The 24,320-nt window shown below is 42.9% G+C and overlaps 1 protein-coding gene across 2 annotated transcripts in view; it reads left to right on the forward strand.

Moving 5' to 3' along the window:
* The window catches only part of inpp5a (inositol polyphosphate-5-phosphatase A), a 169,223-nt gene extending 145,976 nt beyond the window's left edge, over positions 1 to 23,247 (forward strand). Inside the window, exons 12-16 of one of the 2 annotated variants that reach the window (XM_028603944.1) lie at positions 5,518 to 5,591; positions 17,247 to 17,358; positions 21,016 to 21,084; positions 22,227 to 22,314; positions 22,642 to 23,247. In XM_028603944.1, coding sequence (XP_028459745.1) covers positions 5,518 to 5,591; positions 17,247 to 17,358; positions 21,016 to 21,084; positions 22,227 to 22,307 — 336 coding nt within the window. In that variant the 3' untranslated portion in view covers positions 22,308 to 22,314; positions 22,642 to 23,247. The remainder of the gene's footprint in view (positions 1 to 5,517; positions 5,592 to 17,246; positions 17,359 to 21,015; positions 21,085 to 22,226; positions 22,315 to 22,641) is intronic. The other variant, XM_028603943.1, reaches the window with a different exon arrangement.
* Positions 23,248 to 24,320: the final 1,073 nt, after the last annotated feature.

Genomic DNA, 24,320 nt, shown 5'->3' on the forward strand with positions numbered 1-24,320 from the left:
TTAGAAACCATGTTATTTTTGAGGGGGAGAAATAATCTTTAAACATATCATATTGTGTGCTCATTTTTCTGAATTAACTCATTTAAACAGGCCCCTAGTGATAAGTTGTTCACCAAAACAGCAGGAAGGGACATTATTCAGCTATTAAACCAAGGATGGAATTTGAAAGACTCAGATGCTGGCAGATATTGACCTTACACATTGTACCGGTGGACAGGGCAGAATCGTTGAATCTCATCAGCAGAAATGTGTAGGAAGTGTGCAACAGTAGCTGTAGGAGGCTGAGACACCCTCCCCACCCTCCCCAAACATCCTCCTCCTCACCAAGCCTGACAAGATGGATGCCATAATGGGGGCATCAGAGATAATCTGATGGTCATGGTCTAGTTAAACACACCATGTTATGATCCTTATAAAACAAACTACCTTTCCAAAAGGATAAATGTCCCTCCTCACACTCCTCCACTGGGGAAGGAAGGGGAAAGCAAAAAAAAAAAAAAATCCATTGCATCCTTCATCAAGTGCAAGACTTGTACCGGCTTGACAGAAATTTAATTCGAGGCAGCTCTTGAAAATAATTATTGTATTTTGAGAGGAGTAATCATTGGCTGGGACATGATTGAATGTGTCCATGCCTATTGACTTTTGCTATGATTAATAGGTTTGTTTAGTCGATATTCCCATCGAAATTGTATAATTAATTATCCCCGGTGCTGTCACGGCGGGACGATGGAGAGCCCTGATGAGTATTTGGGAAGATTACATTTTCCAGGCGCTGGTGGCGTCAAGGGGCACCGCGGGGCCTTGCTCCGGTGGAGAGATGGGAGGAGCATTGTGTGTGTGTGTGTGTGTGTGTGTGTGTGTGTGTGTGTGTGTGTGTGTGTGTGTGTGTGTGTGTGTGTGTGTGTGTGTGTGTGTGTGTGTGTGTGTGTGTGTGTGTGTGTGTGTGTGTGTGTGTGTGTGTGTGTGTGTGTGTGTGTGTGTGTGAACACATGCGTATTGTGCACGTTTGTGCCGTGCGTCGGCAGATCTGCACGGTTTCTTCCTCTCCTGGAGCACACGCCCGCGGGGCTGCCCCCCTCCTCCGTCCACATTGATTTTGTTTCAGTATCTCTTTATTGTAACTTTATCAGTGTGGTGTCGGCAGATGGGGGACCGGGAGAGGAGGGTGCGTTTGTGTACTAGCTGTAGTAAGTGATGAACCTTTCTGTCTGGCCGGCCTCTCTTTGTCATGCTGGCAGCGTACTCCTCAGCATTACTCAAAAGGCCGGAGACGTTTTCAACATGAGAGGACATAAAAGAATAAAGAACAAATGCCGCTCCAGCTTAAAGTTTTTTTTTTTTTCATTTTTTACCTGTCAGAGCTCTTAAGTGGTAATACAGAAGCCACGCTGAATGAAATCTGACCTTATAGGATTAATATAAACTGATCCCGTGTGGGGTCCCTGGTTGTCTCTTTGTTTAGCTGGCTTTCATTTTGAATGGTTAAGGAAAGTATTGACTGCTTACTGAGCCTTATCAGAATAGATACATGCGCTGCAGGCATTATTTACAGTTATACGGCTGTTCAACTTGAGTTTTGCATAGTTCTTCCAACAATGCTTCTGAGTGGTAGAAAAAGGTCAAAAGTGTGCCCTTATTGTGTAAGTCGGTGTCCATTTTCTGAATTTTATTATTTTTACATTTTGTCTAATTTCCTTCCTCTCTACATAATATAAAAACATGGAAATGAGAGTTCAGCAGTGCAATGTAGTCTTTAGTTTGGGTTAGTCCCGCTCATCACCAATCGGCCACCCCCCCTGCCAGTGACAGTTTATCGTTTTTCCACACAAAGTAATGAAGATCCCATAAAAAGAAGGAAAAATATGACCTCTGCAATGAAAGCCAAGTGTGAGGTGTAAAAATCAAATTAAATGACCTTTCACCTCAACATTTATTGATGGGTTTTAATGGCAGCAGGTGTTGTCACAGGGGATATTTGACAACGCGTAAATCAAAGCACAATTACAGGTGGTGGACAAGCCGCCAGCGCAGTGAGAGGGACAGTTGGGGGCCAAACACATCGTATTCCTTTTTTTTTTTTACCCTCAACTTCCTGCCTCTTAACTATTACTGCCCCCCATGTTTAAGAGTGCGCTGATCGTCCAAGCAAAGTCAGAAATTTTAGCCCATGACAGGGTAGTTTTTATCTAGACACTTCTTCATCTATTTCCCTCTGTGATATTGCCGGAGCTGCATCATCTCGCACCACCTCCTCCACAACTCCCAAGGTTATTTCTGGTTGATAAACTACTTCTGGCTTTATAATGTCATGAGGCCATGAACCACTATAAGCTGTGTGTTTTGTTTTTTTTTAAACCACTGACCTGGCAGAGCATTAGAGTATTATGCTTAATTGACCTGGGATGAAATGTAGTGTAAAATGTGTTGCTGCAGGGGTTTTTCATTCACCTGAATGAATTACTCAACATTCACTTAAGGCACACACTCTGTAGATACACACAGCCATATGTTGCTCATCCCCTGCTGTTTTAACTGCCACACATACAAAAGAACAAACAGAATCACACCTGTGAACATGATACGCACACGCACTTTAACATCCAACATTATACCAGTATGAGCATTTTGCTAAATACACTCTTACACACACACTAACGCTAACTTCCCACCATTTTATTTTTTCCAAGCTCTGTGAGACAGAGCTAGAGGTAGACTGATAATCAGTTGGGCCGATATATCGGCTAATGTTAGCTTACAAATATATCAGTATCAGTACACAAATGCCCACATTAGCTTGAGATAACTTGGAAACAATGTCAACATATCTTAGTTTGTCTACCAAGTTTATTTGCAAAATGTCCCTCTCATTACACAACAATTCTGCGGCGAAGGGCCACAGGTCGGAATTGAACCTGCTGCAGCAGGGGTGCACCCTCTACCAGGTGAGCTACCCATGTGCCCCAACAATGCGGTTTTAATACTTCCATGTCTTCTACATGGACCTTCACTGGTGAGGATGGAGTCATTCCTATGTTCCCAGGATCTGATCTGATCTGAAAATTTGTATGGCACATAATGGGAACATGACAAAGGGTCCTTTGTTCCACATGTCCTATGTTCCCCAGCTCTATATAGCACATAATGGGAACCTAAAAAAGATGTTCCCCAGCTCTGTATTCTCTTAATATGACATGGGCTAGACTTAGGATTGAGATGAAAAAGAGACAAAAATCATTCTTAAACATTTTAGGGAACGGAAATCAATAGTAGTTGGCTATTTCTAAACAGGTTAAGATTAGGAAGAAGGTCCAGGGCCAGATTAAGGTAAAAGATCCCTAACACTCAACTATTGCCATCTTCAAACAGGTTAAGATTAGGAAAGAGGTTAGGGTTAACTGAATAATATTAATTAAAATGTTTAACTTGAGACAGGTCAAATTGGACCCAAACACAATAGGAGGCATAATGTGTGTTAACCGAATGTGGAACTGGGGAACACAGGACCCTGAGAACATAAATACGCTCCCATGATAACTTTTTGCCTGGGACATGCAGATTTTTAGCCTCAATCTTTTCGCACAATATCATGTACATAGCCATCAAGTGTATATTTAAGATTTTATTTTTTTACTTAGATTTTCAAGTGTTAAATTTGCCACTGTTATTATCAAGGCATAGCAACAGTAACCAGGGGGTGTTAGCGAACAGTTAATGATCTGTTTAACAGCTTAAATTTCACAAAGAATTATCAGATTTTTTAAAACTCTCAATTATATGTATCGCTATTGGCCTCATAACTCCAGTATCAGGCAGGCTGCAGCACACACACACACACACACACACACACACACACACACACACACACACACACACACACACACACACACACACACACACACACTAGAGGAAGTTATCAGTGGGTGGATGGTGAGACGGGGTGTACAGTGGAGCGTGGGGTTGCATCCCCTGCTCAGCCATCCCTCATCCACAGTGTGTGAGTCTCTCCTGTGACCCCGGCAGTGTGAGTTTGATGAATGCAGCACATCTGCCCTCTTGAACCACTGAGACTCTGACTGGGAGGCCCCTCTGCCTGCAAGTAATGGCCACTGTTCTACACCACTGACACATAATCACACATACACACAAACACACCGAGTGTCATCGTGAAGGCACATACTGGACTTTGGCTTTTTTTTTTTTTAAATACATGTGTACTCAACAGTGCCGTGAAGACAAACAACGCATACACGGTCATACATGCGCAACATAAATATGTCAGTGTAGATGGAAGACTGCAGTTACCTTCTGCTGATACAACAACATCCCTCCGCCCATGTCTCCACTTTGTGAGGACGTCCTTCCCAATATTACCCATGAGCACCGCGTCATCCCCGCTGCTATTTCATCATGTAGCCATCAACATATTGCTGCATGTAAAACACCAATGTAATGTCATTAACGTCAAGCTGCCTATACAGCCGCTGTCAGACTCGTACCGTGTATGATGAGGTCTTCATCAGGCCATAATTGTAGCCTGGTGTTTGAAACATGTACAATAGCCCAATTTACCACTAAACAAACATGTCCCGGCTTCATCTCCATGTCTTCCTGTCTGAAAGGAAAGGGTGGTGCTAGCGCGAGGTCCTCCGGGGTTGCTGGGAAACGTCGCTGTCAGTCTCTCAGGGAGGCAGTCATGCAGGTGCCCCAGCTACCTGTTCATCTCCCAGATAATTAATGTGTACAAGGAGCCGCTAATTGCACTTTTCACTAATGATTTATGGGTTTTGTGAAAGGAGGGAAATTGGGGGACGTGTGTGTGTACACTCTAGTGAGTGACTACAGCTGGGTGAGGAGACATGATTGATGAAGAGTGTGTGGATGCACTGTCAGTATGGAGAGATAGACCCCCAGTAGGACAGGGCTAGTAACACACACACACACACACACACACACACACACACACTGGTCAACTGCTGTCAATTTTTGCCAGCGTGGGGAACATGGAGATGACTAAATAAAGCCAAAGACGGTATCTACTCTACTAAACTCTCATTTGGCCTGATGGTAAAGGAGTATGGACTTCTTGGTTCAGTTAATATCAGATAATATTGTGTTAAAACTGTCTGAATCAGAAGAAGTTTCAAATTGTCCTTGAATTAACTTGGCATGTGTTCGTTAGTTGGGAAAAACCAACCTATTTTTCAAAAGACAAATCTAGAGTTTGAAGCCTAAATACACACCGTTAGGACCATATTTCATCATCACAAAACTGCTCAGCAGTACCTGTAACTGCTCGGGGGCCTACAGCGGACAAATGTTTATGCCCACCAACTTTTCGAGAGAAATGTGTGAACGTTAAGCAGGGCAGAGCTGAAAGAGAGCATGCAAGCTCTGTTGAATTTCCCTTTTATCAAAAATGTAAAAGAAAAAAATTCAAAAACAAGGATATAGTAATAATTTCAACTTCTCTCTCTCTCTCTCTCTCCTCATTCCCATTCTTTTTCCCCAACACAGCTTTTAGAGTATGACAAAGAGCTGTCGGTGTTCAAGGATCGGCTGCATGAACTGGAGATCTCCTTCCCACCCAGGTATGGAGCCATTTTACATCACACACAACTTTGTTTGACAAGTAAGCATTCACAACACTAACGTCTAAGTACAACGCTTTACTACTCGCTGATAAAGTGCCACTGTCATATCTCCAATGATATCGGCAACTACTTTTGGATGGATTTGCATGAAATTGTGGTCGCCAGAGGTTGAATCCTACTGAATTGGTGATCTCATAACACAACATCTTTGTGCAAGTTTGATGCAGACAGCCATGGTCCTTATGAATGTTGCTCTTGCTTGATTAGCAGTGTGGCTTTGTGTACTATGAGTATTACGGCCTCACAGAGCTGCTAACGCGGCTGTGGACTCTTACTTAAACTCTGATTAAACGTGGCAGCGCAGCAACTGGTGCAAAGCGGCAGGTCTTGGGTGCATGGACATATTTTCTACCAACAACTCGCTTTGCGCTGTCTCATCTGAATGATCCTCCTACTGAACAAAATATGCTTTTACCCTAATGAAACTTTCAGACATCCTGAATAAAAGCTGGAAATAGATCATTCAAGTACATTATCAGCTGGTGGGAGGCGATTATGTGCAAAGGTTGAGCTGCATCCACCAAGCATAAGAAGACAGTTATTGATTGGCCTGTAACAGAGGAATTCATTTTAATTCAGTCGAAATCCCATATGCAGAAGAACCCTGTTTGTATGCCAACTGCTCTAAGTGTAAAATTTGTACACACAAAAAATGAAGACAAAAAAAATAAGTAGTCTTAAAATGGTGTTTTATGGTTTTTATACAGCAACGTTACATGTCCTACATTATGGCGTGATAATAGTAATACTATAATGATTGCTAGTTCTCCTTAACATCAACTTTTCATGAGCTAAGAAAAACACTTTGTAACAACCCATTTTTGAAAGGATTAATGTGATTTTTATGGTTTAAAAATGGTTAAAGTTATAAAGGAAGCCTTAATCCTTTATTTGAAAATTTAGAGATGGTTTTCACTGGGCATCGACACAAACAGAACAAAGACAACAACATAAACATAGTAAACCCTAAGGCTTGACTTTTCACCCACAAGCTACTATCACATGTTGGTACTACGCTGGCAGGCCATAAGGACTCATTAATATTATGTAAAAATCAGAAGGTGTCAATCAACCCGTTATTGTCCAAAATGGTTTAATAAAATCTGTTGGATCTGTGTTTGATGGGATTGGATATGGTTTCAAACTGCTCCCATGTGTATGTTTTTTCATATGCATGTGTGGGTGTGCGTATGCGTGTCGCTTTGCGAATGCTTTCGGGCAGCATTGATATTCCGTCTCAGTGGGACTTGTGGGAGACTGGGGCGGGTGGTATCCTCTCCTCTTCCTCAAACAAATGCATTTGCAATTAGCCCTTTCAGAGGAGAGGGAGGGCAAACACGCGGCCGGCGTGGAAATATGTTTCGGGAGCAGCGCGTTAATGGTGCTTGACCTTTGCCGTCGGTTGTGACTCAATCAGTGCAGATAATGAAACGCTGTAATCAAACAATAATTACTTGATAAACTGCTCTAGTGGCAGGCGCAGGGCGGCGGGGGATTTTAGTGTGTGTGTGTGTGTGTGTGTGTGTGTGTGTGTGTGTGTGAGAGAGAGAGAGTGGGCTTGAGATACATAGAGCTATCAAAGCGTATGTGTATGTGTGAGTGGCTTTGAGTGTGAGGTTGAGATTGTGTGTGTGTGTGAGTGCATGTGTCAAGGTTCTGCCAGTCCCTGTTTTTTAAATGACTCTGTGTCTTAATCAGGGACCCCATTTACATCACTTTGCATAAGTGACAGGTGGATTTATTGTCCTTTTACACTGGCTGACTTTTGCACCTATCCATATAATACTGAATCATCTCTCCGCAGGGAGGAATGAATGTGCCGCTGTGAAGGAATACAAATGATTTCCACATACTTCAGGGTGATGATGAATCAAATAGATGAAACCCGGGGAGCAGCATATGAAATTTGATTTGATCTACTCTGTACGCACGACAAACCACATCATTGTCAGTCTTGTAATGGGTAGCAGTGGCCTAGTTAAACTTAAACAACCCCCTCCTCCCACTTCACACATACACACACCCCACACACATACACCGGTACCCCTCCCCCTGTCAGGTCTGCCTTGTGCTCCTTGAGCAATCAAGCCGCAACGATTGTTCTCCATCGCATAGCCTGCTCCGGACCGGCCCCTCGCCATCTGTGAGGTTATTACTCTTTTTAATGCAGGCCATCAGAACACACCCTCACTGAGACACACACACTCATGCACGAACACGGCTCACTTTTGTTCAAATCTATAAATCAATACTAGTCACACACATTTAATCTGCAAGTTAATTCTTTCTGTTGTCACGCTGGCGGAGAAGAAGTTGTCACAAAATGAGACATGCTGTCAAGGATTAAACTAACGATTGATAAGACAAAGTGACTGATGTACATATGAAGCAATAGCCTAAATGCAGATATTTGTATCTCCAGCTTTCTGTTTCTACCAGGTATCTACAGCTGAAGCATCTCTGGATAGCATTTGTTTTCGTTTTTTTGGAATGGACATCCAGTTTTGGCAGACATACATCTCTGTCCACACACACACACACACACACACACACACACACACACACATGAATTCTTCCCTGTTGCGGCGCTGCAGAGGCTGCGAGCCGTAAATTGCATATCTCTTTACTTTCAAAAAGTCGTCCGTCAAAGTTGGCCGTGACAAGTCTAAGTACTTGGGCACCGGGGTGAGGAATTTGCCCAAGCCTTGTCACAGTTGGACCTGGAGCCAGTCGGCTGCTGCGGGACGACTCATACACACTCATACACAGGAGCACATGCATGGGTACTAGCTTTCTCAACCAGTGCACTGGGCAAGAATAGATGAGTCTATAAATTAGAAACCAATCAGCCAGTTTATTTAGACCTAGTTTCTCCTGTGTTTAATGCATGGGTCTGCAACAAGCCATTCGGTCGTTAGCTTTGCATAGGCTGCAGCATGGCCATTTGACTGAAAATAATGGTAAGTTTTATTATACATTATGGTACTTTTGATTTCATATTTGAAATGGCATAACTAAGGTAATATCCCCTAAAACATACTAAGGCACCAGTAACTTATTCATGTATTGTGATTGATTTAGGGGAAAGCTTTTAGTACTCCTCTGATCTGATTTCTTTGCCCTTTTTTTGCACGAGATCGATGCAAAAATTGAATCGGGACCCCCAGCTCCAGGAGGAAATGCAGTGGACAATGAGGGAGCAGTGGAAGAATGTATTCTGCCTATAACATGGTTACTGGGAATGGGCTTTGAGGGAGATTTTGAGTGACATCAGACCAGCGGTACAACTCCATCAATGGACAAATCATGAGCGATTTTAGAGCAGGGAGATGGTGTGGAAGCTGTGCAACGTGGGCGGGGGGGCAAGATGAGAAAAGTCAGGAGTAGAAAAGATGGCGGCTGTCCCATGGTTCTGTTTGTAAAGGTGGAGAGAGGAGCCAAGGTACACATACATGCAGTAGATAACATCTGGCTACTGGTGAGGTACAGCTTGTGTTATTAACACTACATACATCTTTGGAAGAGCAACATAGCAAAGAAATCACCACTGCTACAGTGAAATAGTTTGAGGCCTGGTATAGAGTGGAAATGCTCACAGTTCTGTTGATGTTGATGGTGTGCAGTCTACATGCACAATGCCCATTTATAATCCCTGCAGTCACGGTCAGATGCAAAGATTCATGTCTTTTGATTTATTTATGGATCTTTAAACACATACACACCAATCCAACCAATTACATGTTTAAGTGAAAAACATTGCCCCAAAATGATACTAGACATGAAATTGAACAAAACATGTAACAAGAAATACAACAATAGAATCTTTAAACCAAAACTACATAAATGCAAACTTAACCAAACAAGACTAAGGGCCCTGTCTTGCACCCGGCGCAGTGCAAAGCCCGACCCAAATCTCTTTGCTAGTTTAAGACCGATGCAGTTGTCAATTTCCCGTCCAGCGCCCACAGCGTTTAAATAGCAAATGCACCTGCGCCCATCTTTGGGCCCATTACAGGGAGGTGTGTTCAGGTGCATTCTTGGCGTATTGCTATCTTGAGGCAGCGGGAAATGATCGAGCCATTGACCAACAAAAACCTGGTCTAAAGTCAATAGCGCAGCATTTCATTGTTAATTTAACAGCGCATTAGTAAAATGTCGCTAGGCTGGTGCGCAGCAACACACAAACATGCAAAAGATAAAAAATCAAAATATTACAATGTGAAATGGTATTATGATATGATCTGCTCTTCTGCCCTGAAAATTTCTGCTTCCTGCTTAGCAAATCCGCCATCATAATAGCAATGCGCCAAGGTCCAAACGCGCCTGGCTTTTAAAGGGAATGGGAGATGACACTCTGATTGGTTTATTGCATGTTACGCCCAAAACACACCTATGAATTAATGAAGATACGAAGTGCAACCCTTTTGAACCATGAGCCCGGCGCACTGGCCCGTTTTTTTGCCGTCAAACTAGCAAAAGTGGATTTGGACACACCCTAAAGGCACCTGCACCAGGCGCTTCACGCTGTGCGCTTAGATCGTTAAAATAGGGCCCTAAGAGTCTACAGCCATGATAACCGCTCTGTGAGGCTAGCTAAATGCTAACATCAGCATGCTAACTTGCGCTCAATGGCAATGCTACCACACTTATGTTTAGCAGGTTTGTCTACCATGTTCACCAGCAAACAACCGCAACAAATTTTGCAAATGCTAGCAATTTTTGACCTGATGTAGCACTAAGACAAAAAATGTCAGGAGATCACCAAAATCGGAATCATGCATGCACAAGATCCAATATTTAGATTGCATACAAATCCCTCCAATAGTTGTTGAGATATTTCCGTCTGGACCAAAGTGGTGGACCGACCAGCACAATGCTGCTAATGGTGCATCAATACACCTAAATGCAGCAAAAACGAATTAATTGCTCAAGTGAAAGTTTATTAATAACCTGACACCTTACTCCATGCAGACTGGTGCTGCTACATGAACACAAAGTATAATTTGAGCTAAAATGAGCAGATGAACTGTTCTGTATTTAAAAAATTGCTGCCAATAACCTGGCAATTTGCTAGCACAATGCAAACATATTTAACTCTCTGGACTGTATTTATTCTAAAGCTCAACTGAACCTCTCTTTAGGTACCTACGGTATAGAGAGAACGATGGGAAGGTGCTAGCGGCAACAGCATGGCTCCAGTCCCATGTATCTGTGTTTGTCAAGTCTAGACATGGAAAGAAGCACAGGGGCAGAGCGTGGCCCAAGGGGTCAGGGGGTGAGGCCAGTGAGGAGGCAGAAACTGGTAAACAGTTGTGTGGAAAGCACCATGGGACCAACTTTGGCACGTTAGCATACATGTCCCAAAACTGCTGTGAGGACAAGCCAAAAAAGTGACCTGCCTGCTGAGGAAACCTACAACATTCGCAGGTCCATGAAAGAGGAAGGAGGAGGTTTGAAAGCTGATGCCAGGCAGAATGACTTTGCCCTTCAGATGGGAGAAAAACTCTGGTCAAGTGACACAAATGGCTCCCTGCCAGTTCCTCACTAACTGCTAATGAGTACATATGAGAGAATTGTCAGAGCAGTGGAGAATTCCTCGAGACTCGTTTTTGAGCCCATAGGAAGTGCTCACCCAGGTGGCTCTCCTGTATACAGTAACTGTCTTTGTTCTGTGAATAACACTCTTCACACAACACCCCTGGCCTCTGAAGGCCTGTACGCATGATGTCACCCTCTCTGCATGTGCATTTGTGTTGTGTTTGACTGTGCATATATTAGTCCTATAGCCCTGCCGTTTGCATCCTACATGAACAGGCTTCTTGTTCTCTGCTCTGTGAACAGCCATGCTATACTGCAGTGGAGGCGTGTGACTCCATTTAAGGAGCACCACAGACGCACTTTTAATGACAATGTTTGGTTAAAGCACTGTGCCGGAGCCACTGTAAGTGTGTGGGCTCAGTGCGAGCACAGGATTCAGCAACAGGCTGATTTACTGAACAGGAACATTGTTTTACAACCATCAGCGCATCCATCATTCTAACTACTAGAGAGCCTGTGGAAATGATGAGCGGGGGCCATTGTGGCGATAATAGCTGAAGATTGTCCACTGTCATGTGTCATTGCCTCTCGTCTGAGATGATGCCACTGAGAGGGAGGCTTTGTTCAAAACAATCTTACGCGGAGAGGATGAAATGGATGCCATCTGTGTCTCCTTGTCTTCATTTAGAGCAGCTAAAAGGCAAACCATGTCATAGCTGAACCCCAGCAGGCTGACAGCCATGAGCTACTGATGGCATTTCACTCTGTTTGTACTGCGCTATGCCAATGTTGTGCCTGTGAGCCTCCCAGCTCTGCAAACCGAAGCAAACATTCAGCTTTATTGATAGCATTTGGCTGATCTTTTTGTGTGTGTGTGTGTGTGTGTGTGTGTGTGTGTGTGTGTGTGTGTGTGTGTGTGTGTGTGTGTGTGTGGTGTTTTGCCTAGCCTCCCCTGACAACGGCAAACAAACATAGCTGTAGAGGCAGCGAGTCATTCGAAGACCACAGTTTGTGACTTTTTAGCCAATCCTAGCCCGGCAATCATGCTCTTTACCACCATTGACCCTAATGTCACTGTTACTATGACTTTTATCTTTGGCTTCCTGCCCTACCTATATTTCCAAGTTTATATTGCACTCATTAAATACTGAGGCCACTGTTTGGCCTGTCACTTATTTGTCATTATGTACAACCAGGTAATAGCTTTTGATGGGAAGATAAGAGAATGTGGGAACATGGAAGTGTGGGCTGGAGCAGAATGCCAGGACTGGGACTCTGGTCTACCCACACATTTTTAATTTAGATTGTATACACAGCTTTTTGCTTGATTTTTATTTTATTTTTAGTGTTATTTAAATAAAGTGTGTAGATAATACAGTAGCTAATGTATGTCACGAAAACGGCCTCTCCCTCTGCTGGGTGAGGCTGAGTGACACACTGTAGGTAGGGCCTACGCTCACCTCAGCAGTTTTTACTGTTGCAAGACAAACAAGCTGACACCGGGCCGGAACACATGTGAGTAATGCGTCAGCAGCCAAGTCAAACATTAAACCCCAAACCAAGCATGAATGAATGAGCTCTCAATGGGTGCTAGAGGGCCTCGATGTGCGACCGCACACACATGTGTCATCTTGTGATGTGGTCGGCAACACAAAAGAATGGAGGAAAAAGCAGGAAAGCAGTATTCTTAAGTCAACTTTACACAAGAGGTGATTGCTGTAAAAAACTGTAAACACCGGTGACCGAGACCAATATTTCATCAGCAGTGACAGTACCATTATCCAACACTGATGATGGTCAGATGTCTCAAACTTTTCTCTTGACACTTTAACACTTTCGTAGCATCAGGTCAGGTCAAGTCAGGTTCATTTATTTGTACCCGTAGGTAAATTAAACTTTCGTAGCATGGAAGCTTATTATGTACTGTAAATAAAGTAAGAAGTATCATTTATTAAGCTTGGCCTCTTGGATGTACAGTGTGTTTTAAAGGCACTGGCAGCACTGTGCAGATCCTTTTAGCTCTGTCACTTTTGTACAGGTAGCTAAATATAAATATACTTTTACTTTTTTACTTTTAAGTTTATTTGAATAGGGACAAGTATGTTACATAAGCTCATGTTACATACTACAACATTTTAGCTGAAGCTAATTCTCAATGTCCGTCCCTAGTGGGCCTTTACATTAAATTCAACAATACATAGTTAAAATCAACATATTAAAACACTATTACACAATAACAACGAAGCCGATAGTCAGTGGTCACATGCTTGACCTATGATTAAATATATATATACTGCATATTGAATGCACGCATTATATACTCCATGCTTATCTTTATAGTATACTGGGTTTTGCAGTTAGTTCACAAGCAATCAACATACATAAATAATAAAATATATCAATCAAACCTCTAGAAGTAACAAATAGACAGGACATGTTTTTTTTGTTTTTTTACAAAAATGTTTCAGCAGTTTTCTGTTTTATGCTGTTGCCCGAGTTATTTCACCAACAAACACAATTAGTCTTTTCATTTATTTATTTTTACAGTTGAGAGCAGCTACTGAATGTCCTTTGTGCATTGCATTGTGGGAGAATAGTGTCCATCAAAAACACACTCAAAAACAGAATTTTTTTTAGTCCACATGCTGACTGTATACTTGATTTTATAATTTTTACAATGTGAACACGTTACGTACTCAAACCCAGCTTAGAATACGTGTGCGGTGTGGATTAGGGACACAGTTTGCCGCAACAGTGTTTCAAAGAAACTGGCAAATTACTTAATGAGTGCGTATTGTGGCATTGTGTTTCTCTTAAATGTTTAGGCTGAAGACAACCAAATGCTCGTGACATAGAATGTTGCTTGTGAACTTCATAGATTTTAAGGACCACCAGTAAAAATCGAAACTATTTGTGCATAATTAAGTGCAGAAAGCGAGACGTACATGTAATTCCAAAATACCTGCAAGGGATCTTAAACTGCAACAAAACCAGCACAAAGTGGCAATTCAGCCATCACACCTGTAATTACATGACTGTCACTTAATGATTCCCTTGTTCAGACATAGAACTTTTCTTTAATGAATCAACCCTGTATTTTAACTGTATATTTGTATTTTTATCTGTTCCTAAAGGTCATTCATGGCTGCATTTTGTAAATATTTTTTTGTGCTTGTCCTTTTTAATTAACAACTGTCTGTAACTTTACTTCATATTCTACAAATCATGATTGGTAATGTAACATATAAGCTTTGGGACCAGATTTGGTAACGTGTGTGTGTGTGTGTGTGTGTGTGTGTGTGTGTGTGTGTGTGTGTGTGTGTGTGTGTGTGTGTGTGTGTGTGTGTGTGTGTGTGTGTGTGTGTGTGTGTGTGTGTGTACACCTTGAAGTGCAGCTCCCCCTCCTATACAGGTGTCCAATAGTTGGAGTTATCAGCTTGGCCCATTAATTAGTGTAATTAGTCTTGCAGTGGGCAATAAGGGTCTGATATGAGCTGGTGGACTCCAGCCCACACGCCCTCTCGGACCGTTTACTTTCCCCGATAAGTTTGTGAGCTCGCTAATCTGACACATTAATCACTTTGGCCCCATCGCGCCATTCCACTGTTTGCTGTTGCATTAAGAATTGTTATCTCTATCGGAGCCAATGGAGGGTGCGGTAAAACAGAAAGGGGAACAACCTATACTTGCACACACAGAGACGCAGAATGGCCCTTTAATGGCCATTGTTGAGTATTTTTAATCAGCGTTTACAATGGCTGGCTGTCATTAAAAATGACAGAACGATAGCAAAGTTTTTGTTGTTGAAGTGCTCTGGGAAGTTTGCTATCAGGCGGGAGTTCATTGTTTGAAGGAGATGGGGGGGGACTTGATTTCCTCTCAATCTCTTTAACACCAAAATGACCCCAGGCTTGTTAGTCAATAAAGCGATAACAGAGTGGATTGTTCACAAGCTGTTTCAAGCCAGGGACCATCCCTCAGGAAGCAGGAGCATTCAGGCCACCCTGAAGTGGAGCAGCTCCACCAGTCCTTTGAAGACTTTGCTCTTTTCCACCCTCACTTTGCCACTTTCTGTCTGATCCATCTTTATCCCCTCTCTTCTGCCTCTCTGTCTATCTCTGTTTCACTCATCCTATTCTTCATGCTGTCTTTTATCCCGGGATCACTTCTTTAGCTCTCTGATTAGCATACCAAAAACCCCCATGCATTTCCACCATGGTTTAAGTGCTATTAATGCTAATTGGAGGCGGGGAACTTCTCTAAAAGCTCTCTGCAGGTCTGTTTGTACACCTGGTAGGGGGCCTGTGTGTGTGTGTGTGTGTGTGTGTGTGTGTGTGTGTGTGTGTGTGTGTGTGTGTGTGTGTGTGTGTGTGTGTGTGTGTGTGTGTGTGTGTGTGTGTGTGTGTGTGTGTGTGTGTGTGTGTTTCAGTCAGTCAGTCAGTTGAGGGTATCTCATGCCCCAGCTTTAACACCATACACACTCACACATGTTCATTCCTTGGCCTGATGTTAAAAAGGCACCAAAAAAATTGAATAAAATGACACTTCTTATAAAATCCACGAACACGACAAAACAGATATGCACCACATGGCACAGTAGGTAGCAGAACCGACAGCTAGTATCCTAATGTTCACGTTTCATCTGGCTAGTAAGTCTTGAGTTCTATAACATGCACTCGTAGTAAAATAAAATGAATAGTTTTTGGCGCTGTTAGAGAAAATGCTGTGTGACTGATGGTGCCTCTGTTGGAGCTGTTGTTTCAGTGTAATGTAACGCTTTAGAGAAAAGAGGGCTGACACGAAGACAGTCAAACAAAGGTCCCCAGTTGCATGCAGAATGGGGACGTTACGGTTCATGGTCTGCGCCTTAACCCCTGGGTCACTGGGGCGCCTCTAAACCCAAGTCTTTATCATTTCCGTTAAGATGAAACATTCAAATCTGGCAGCATTGTTGGATTTTTTTTACTATTTCCATTAGTCCGAGTCAGGTGCATTTTGCTTGAAATCATGTGGGTTAGCTGTGAGCACAGAGAAGTAGTAGTATGCTACTAGTACTAGCAGTACCAGTAGCTGTAGCGGTTTACATACAGTATATAGTTACAGCTGCAGCAATAGCAACCACCTAGTGATTTGAATGCATGCATATACATACAAAACAACCACAACTAAATGCTTCTAAATAGTTTTCTGCCTTAGCACAAAGTCCAATTAAGCTATCAGAGCCTGGCAAGTGTGATGAATCGAAGGCCCGATGTGTGTGTTTATTTTATCATTAGGATATCACCATTCTCCAAGAAGAGGCACTTTGTGTTCTGCTACGGTTAGCTCGTGTGGCACTGAAGGAGCAAATTGGATTGGTATTACAGTATGTAAGCCCCGTCTTACATCCCGATGAGCGCCGACAAACAAATTGGATTGGTGGCGTGTAAATCTGAAGCAGTTTGATGAGCCGAAGGCGCAAATTGAATTCTCCACAATGTAAATCTGTATCAGCTCCGTGGCTCTCCGCCCGACTCCAGCCCTCCCGGCGCTTAAATGATGTGATTGTTCCCTTCTGTTCCAAGATACAATCTCTCATGGCCATTTGCTGCCGCACCTAATCTGTTTTTGATGACCCTGTAGGGATGTAGCAATACATATGGGCAACTGAATCTCCCTCTGGCCCGCTCTGACTAAATCCCTCTCAATTGTTCTTTTTTTTCCCCTTTTCTTTTCCCTTCATCCATGTGTGTTACAAGAGATGACTCAGATGATTGGTCATACGTGTGGACCTCCTGTTTTCTCGGGGAAAAAACATTTTGATCTCTGTCTCAGAGATAAGGCAGATGACGTGACGTCTCATATTCATTACTTCTCTGGAGCTCCGTTGATTCATACAAATCATATTTATTGCCTTCCTTATTGGCTTTCCTCTTTTGTCTTGTTTCCTGTGCAGCACTTTACAAGGAAATAAAGTTCATTATTACTCGGATACCAAACGCGTATAAATGTTTGAGTCTGTACTTCTTTTCTATTTCCTGATTGTGTTTTGCTTGTGTGTGTGTCTCTCTTCAGTTATCCGTACAGTGAAGACAGCAGTCAGGGGAAGCAGTACATGAACACCAGATGCCCTGCCTGGTGTGACCGAATCCTCTTGTCTCCCTCTGCCAGAGACCTGGCCTTAAAGGTGAGCCTAAACCTGCCAAAATGTCACCCCTCCTCCCTCAACTAAAACACGTGTCTTCATAAATGTCTCACCCTTTATTTCTACAACTCTATTGTCCTTGATCCACACTACCCGCCCTCTGTCGCTCCACAGATGGAAGGATGAGGTGTCTGTGAATATTAATTTGGAGCGCTAAGCCACCCAGACAGTGTGTGTTCCAGCACTTATAGAGTTCCAGCGGGCCCCATCTTCTTCATAAAGCCACAGATCTGTCTCTTTCCTCAGCTTCAAATCCATCCCAGTATTGTAAACTCCAGCCAATCTGCCACCTCTGGCTTCTCTCCTCCTATTCTGTTTGCTGGATTACTTAGAGATCCGCCATGCAGCTCTGCAAAGTTGTCCCAGATTTGTTGTTACCCGTTTTCCATAAGACAACTCCTTTTGATTTGGGAAACAGCTGCCATGACAACCACAGAGAGTCCAGTAAGCATTTCAGATAAGTTCAACTGTCGAGATCTGGGTCTTTTCTGTGTGTGTGTGTGTGTGTGTGTGTGTGTGTGTGTGTGTGTGTGTGTGTGTGTGTGTGTGTGTGTGTTTGAGAAACGGTGTATTGTACAGCTGTGTGTGTGTGTGAGAAACTGTGTATTGTACAGCTGTGTGTGTGTGTGTGTGTGTATGTGTGTGTGTGAGAAATGGTGTATTGTACAGCTGTGTGTGTGTGTGTGTGCAAGAAACGGTGTATTGTACAGCTGTGTGTGTGTGTGTGTGTGTGTGTGTGTGTGTGTGTGTGTGTGTGTGTGTGTGTGTGTGTGTGCGCGCGCGCGCAAGAAACGGTGTATTGTACAGCTGTGTGTGTGTGTGTGTGTGTGTGTGTGTGTGTGTGTGTGTGTGTGTGTGAGAAACGGTGTATTGTACAGCTGTGTGTGTGTGTGTGTGTGTGTGTGTGTGTGTGTGAGAGAAACGGTGTATTGTACAGCTGTGTGTGTGTGTGTGTGTGTGTGTGAGAAACGGTGTATTGTACAGCTGTGTGTGTGTGTGTGTGTGTGTGTGTGAGAGAAACGGTGTATTGTACAGCTGTGTGTGTGTGTGTGTGTGTGTGTGTGAGAAACGGTGTATTGTACAGCTGTGTGTGTGTGTGTGTGTGTGTGTGTGTGTGTGTGTGTGTGTGTGTGTGTGTGTGTGTGTGAGAGCGAAGCGGTGTATTGTAAAGCTGTGTGTGTGTGCGCGTGTGTGCGAGAAACGGTGTATTGTACAGCTGTGTGTGTGTGTGTGTGTGTGTGTGTGTGTGTGTGTGTGTGTGTGTGTGTGGTGTACAGGTACAGCCCACAGCAGGGGTTTGCTCGGGAAGTTTGGCTTTCTTTTGTCCACCACAAATGAGAAATTCCTTCCTGATCTTTCTTCTTTACTGGCTGAAGCCACACGAGAACAACAGCTCTGATCACTGTATTACACTTGTGAAAAACAAAGACCGTATAACACCCAGTTTATTTCTCCCACTTAATTTGTCAGAATTATGTATAAAAGGGATTCACACACACACATACACAGCTGGGTTGTTGTTTGCTTTTCTTCCCCGGAAGCGCCAGCTAATTGCTCGTACGTATTGCAGGGACAGAGTGGAACAGTTAGTGTGTTCGCAGATTGGCTGATGATTCACTGAGCACACACTCTCTGGCTCCGAGCATTACAGATTGTTGAGACATAGGCCCGTAAACAGCCCGGCGTGTGGCGTCATCTATCATGGCACGGTCGGTTAACTCGCCATCATGTTATTTTCTGCTTGCCGAGCCCTAACACGCCAAAGGTTGCCCGCTGGCTGTGCGGCGCGGCACCAGCTCCGGGAGCGCCGGTAATGAATGTTTAGCCGAGCGAGCGCTCCCTCTCTGCCGGAGGGCCCCGGGTAATTTGTTTATCTGTCTAAAGATTATGCAGCCCGAAAATCCACAATTTTATGCTGCCTTTGTAAATTATCAAGTGTGTGTTTGATGAATGTATCTCCGGCTTTGGGAGGCGGCGGTGCGGGGGTCCCGGCTGCCAGACAAATGGAGAGGTGGCGGTGCGTGGCCTGCTAGGAAAGGTAGAGTGAGGTGGAGGCACACCGTGTGCTGACCCCGCTCCACTGCAGGATTGGTCTGAAGTTAATTTGGATTTGGCTTTATGGTTCATTCTCAAGCTCTCTGTCTCTTTCTTCCGAAGCGCCAGTGCAGCTCACCGAGTCACAACTAGCACCCACCAGCCTGTGTGGGTGTGTGTGTGTGTGGGTGTGTGGGTGGTGGTGGGGGTGGGGGGGCAGTTTAAAAAGTCTTTAGTTCAACCAGACAAGTGTGATTTATACTCCAGTCTGCAGATTCATGTGCGAGTGGGTAACCGCTTCTTTGGGTGCAGAAAGTGATATTGAAACCTGATTCCCTCAGATAGGCACTTAGATTACAGTGAGAGAGTACTTGGTCCAGAGGCAAATGTCCACTCTGTAAATTACTCCTGCTTTTTCATTTCTCCTCACTTGCACTGGGCACAAACTGTGCGCGGTTCCTAAAGGTGCCTCCGGCTCAACGCATACTTGTGTTATTCATAAATCAGATGCTGTGCTGCGACTCTCTGAGAATCTGTAATAACACTTAAATTTAAGAAAACAAACCCATGGACTTTGTGATTTATGTATGGGATGTTTCCTGAATCCTGACTTATCCGTTTATTGTGAAGTCAAGCATCATTAGAGTTTTGTTAAACTATCGTAAAACATAAACGAGACAAATATCTTTCTTCACTTTCTGTTGGTCACTTACCTGTACTAGGCTTAATTGTACTAATACAATGGCTGGCCCTTACAATTCTCTTAACTAAGTGTCTAAGTACTTAATTACTTGGCAGTTGAAACTCTTCCCCCCCCACACACACACACACACACACACACACGTGAGCCCCTTCTCTGTGTGTAACGCAGTGTGTTTCCTTCATGCCTCTACAACATGTTACCTTAGACAGCCAATCACACACATTATTAGATCTTGGTACAAGCACGCTGCGTGCTTATTGGCTCACTGACGCTGATGAGATTTACTCCTTAGGTATTCAAATTTGGTAATGAATGACGAGTCATTTTTTTTTTTACTATACTATATACTCAATACTATGGGGGCAATTCGGTCGGTGCCTAAAAGTATTGTTCTGTTCTGTACCCAGCCCTAATTGTCCTGGCACATTCTTGCAATTCATCTTAATGTCCAAATTGTTGAAAACCACGGGGGTGAAGCTACTGTTTGGACATATTTTAATCTCACCAGTGTGCTGTTCTAGTGGACTTTTATTTTGAAATCAACAATATAATCCTGCTAATTGTGCTTAATGAAGCTACTACATTGATTTCTCGTCCATGAATGTGTCATAAAACATGACAGCCGTAATGTAATGATTGTACTGTGTAAACACCAACACAGCGCTGCTGACTCTGCATCCTGTGTGTGTGTGTGTGTGTGTGTGTGTGTGTGTGTGTGTGTGTGTGTGTGTGTGTGTGTGTGTGTGTGTGTGTGTGTGTGTGTGTGTGTGTGTGTGTGTGTGTGTGTGTGTGTGTGTGTGTGTGTGTGTGGGGAACCCTCATTTCATATAACGATTAAAAGATATTGATCAGCACATTTTCATCCCCAATGTTTTTCTTCTTTTTATTTTGTGTGTCTGCAGCCTGAAAATGAAGAGAAGTCTATAGTGTATGATAACATCGGGCCCAATGTCTGCATGGGGGACCACAAGGTAACAACAACATCCTGTCTGATGAAACTGCCCACTGTAAACCGATCCCGTGAGTCCGGCCCTAGAACAGAAAAGGACGGACTACTCTCAACACACGTGCATCTAGTGGGGCAAACTTGTGTACGTCCGGATATTAATGGGTTGCAGCTTGATGACGCTGGTGATGCTTACGTCATGTGATGAGATGTGGTTTACTTCCACTGCACTGGCTTTCACCTGCATTCACCGTACTGCAAACGTGTGTCTCCAAGTGCCATCACTAGTTTGAAGTTTAAAGTTTTAGTTTCCAATAGTGTTAGTTTACCAGATGGGACAGGAAGAACATTTTGAAGCATAATCCTTATGATCAAGAATTACAAAAAGGGGGGAAAAAAGTAATTCATAGAGTACAAATACAGTATATTCAATCTTGCAACTAAATTCCCCCCACCAGCAGTCACCCCTTTATTTAATTATTTTCTTTTTAAAGATTATTTTTTCGGGCATTTTAGGCCTTTATTTCCACAGGACAGATGAAAACATGAAAGGGGAGAGAGAGAAAGGGAGGAATGACATGCAGCAAAGGGCCGCAGGTCGGAGTCGAACCCGCAGCCGCTGCGTCAGGGAGTAAACCTCTATATATGTGAGCCTGCTCTACCAACTGAGCTAACCCGGCCACGTCACCCCTTTATTTAAAGATGTTTATATTTAAGAAATAACCTAAAGAAAGTAGGAGAGGAAGTTTTTTTTTCTCCAGCCGACTGTATAGAAAGTGTTTAACACTGGCGCTCCAGTCTCCGCGGTGTCAGACAGAAGGTCTTGCGGTGAAAAGAGAGGCGCCTTAAGTCAGGTCTTTCATCAATACTTAGTGTGACATAGACAGTAGTGTGTGTGTGTGAGGTGACCTGAGCACACTGACCGATACTGCGGCGGCGCTCACCTCCCGGCCGCACACTACTGCTAAAGTCACAGCTGGCGAGGTTTAAAAAAATCTCCAATGTAGTTAGCACACGGGCCCAAAAATGCACAGCACTGCTATGTGAGTTTAACCTGCGTGTCATGGGTGCTCAGAGAGGGAAAGAGCATACACTTGTCTCAGAGAGCATTAATAAAGTCTTGATTTATTTTTTTAAACTGTGGTTTGTCTCTGTCCCCCTTGCCAGCCCGTCTTCCTGTCCTTCCGAATAACAGCGGGGGCAGGTAAACCTAATGCAAATAAGCACAAGTGTTGTGTGGTGCAGTGATGTCGTGGTAAATATTAATTTTTTCTTCATTCTAATTCTTCCCTTTGTTGCCTTTTGTTTCTTTGATTTGCTTGGTTCTTCATGACTTAGTTTGCACAAATGGTTCCAAGAGTTTTATTCCAAAAATAAAACCTCATCATCAGTGGAAAAATTATTTGCTTAAAATGCTTTGGTCATTTTAAGACATTTACTTACAAACTTACTGCATCTTGTGCTTAAACTTAAAAAAGAAAAGGAGGGAGGGGGTGGGGGAGAATCAGTTCATTTTTTGTCTTTGATTGAAATGATTACTTGATACGTATGAATCAAAATGTCCATTTTTTTCTCTCAACAGGGAAGTGTTGCCAAAGGGGGGAGAAGATATTCCGCGAAGCGCCTCTGTGAGAACACTGGAAAAACAAACCGGACACCAACACACACACACACACACACACACACACATTTGCATGCAAACAAACACAAACACACACACACTTTGCACAAGCGTACACTGAAGAACCTAGACCAAGTTTTTCGGCAGTGCTGACCGGTTGCGGTTGTCCTGACACCAACACCCATATGAACGCCCAGCCGTTTTCTCTCCATAAAACACTTGTGGAGATGTGGACGGGCACCCGAGGGCCCGGGCTCCAGACAAGACACACATCGCTGACCTCACTGTTGCCATGCAACCCCATTCCCCAGAGAAGAAAGAAAAAGAAAGAAAGAAAGAAAAAAAAAAAAGAAGAAGAAGAAAAGGAACGGGCGGACAACTCTTTCTTTTTCCATGCCACAGCCTCGTTGCCAAAACTCTAATTGAAATCAGTCCTACTACATACTTTTAGACACCGTACTTGCCATTTTTAGGTATGCCTCTATGTATAGAAGCTACTTTCCACACAGTATCTAAGGTGTTTTAAGAAAAGAAAAGTGCAATGCAAAAAAAGAAAGAAAAAAAAAGTTGTATATCTTATATTGTTAGGTTTATTTGTACATTGGACAGTATAAGATAAGAGTTGTTCATGGTTTTTAGTGCTGTTCTCTTTTCTGACCAAACTTTGTGGTCCCTTTGTTGGAATAGATAAGACACTTTTCCGTTTATTTTAACAATTTATATATAAATATATTCATTTGTTTTGTTTCTGTTTTGTTTTTTGAGTTGTGTGCACAACACACTGCTATGCCTGACACGTCCATTGAGTCTCATTTTATATACTGTTCTTTTTAAAGAGATAATTTATAATTCTTACCAAAATGTTTATGCTGAAAGTGTGACTGTCTGGGAGTTCCTGCAGCCACAGTGGAACCTCGGAGGAGTCAGTGGGAGAGGAGCCAATCAGAAAAGAAAAAACCAACTGTTGTGTGATTTATTGCCTATCCAAGATTGTTTAAGCAGTGCCATAGACCATGCAAGTATATAAGATAATGTTTCCTATATAGCACTCTCACATTATTATTCTTACTCTAACTTATTTCTATAATATTATGGTTCTGAATGTGATATTTTTTAGATAGGCTTGGGTATCTTTAAAATGTAAAATTTTATTTTATTTTTTTCCTGTGTCAATTTTTGTTACTGCATTACGGTGCCAAGTATCCTACACAGAAATAAAGTGTGTAAGAGTTATAAAATACTTAAGTCAGATGGTAAAGGTATTGATTGTGTAATGTAAAAAAAAAAAAGAAATGGGGAGAAACTCTAAACGTGGAGGAAGAGAAGGAAGACTTGCTTTTTATTTGTTTTGTGTGTAGCCTTCATTGCAAATAATTAGAGCATTAAAGAGGCGATAGGAGCGGTTCTTTGTTTTTTTGTATCGATTTCGTTTACTAGGCCTACACTACAGATTTCAGACTGTGTGAGCCGTCACATTGATCCTTACGGGAATTCTTTTTTCTTTTTCTTTTCTTTTAAAAAAAAATCTAAGTCACAATCGCAAATGGAAATGATTTTGTGCCTGCTGCAGAATTCATGTTGTCTTGTGTGATTTTGGGTTAGTAGGCAAAACGTTGTTTTCTGTTTTCTTCTTGTTGTTG

This window comes from Perca flavescens, chromosome 17 (assembly GCF_004354835.1).
Source record: "Perca flavescens isolate YP-PL-M2 chromosome 17, PFLA_1.0, whole genome shotgun sequence".
Lineage (NCBI taxonomy): Eukaryota > Metazoa > Chordata > Actinopteri > Perciformes > Percidae > Perca > Perca flavescens.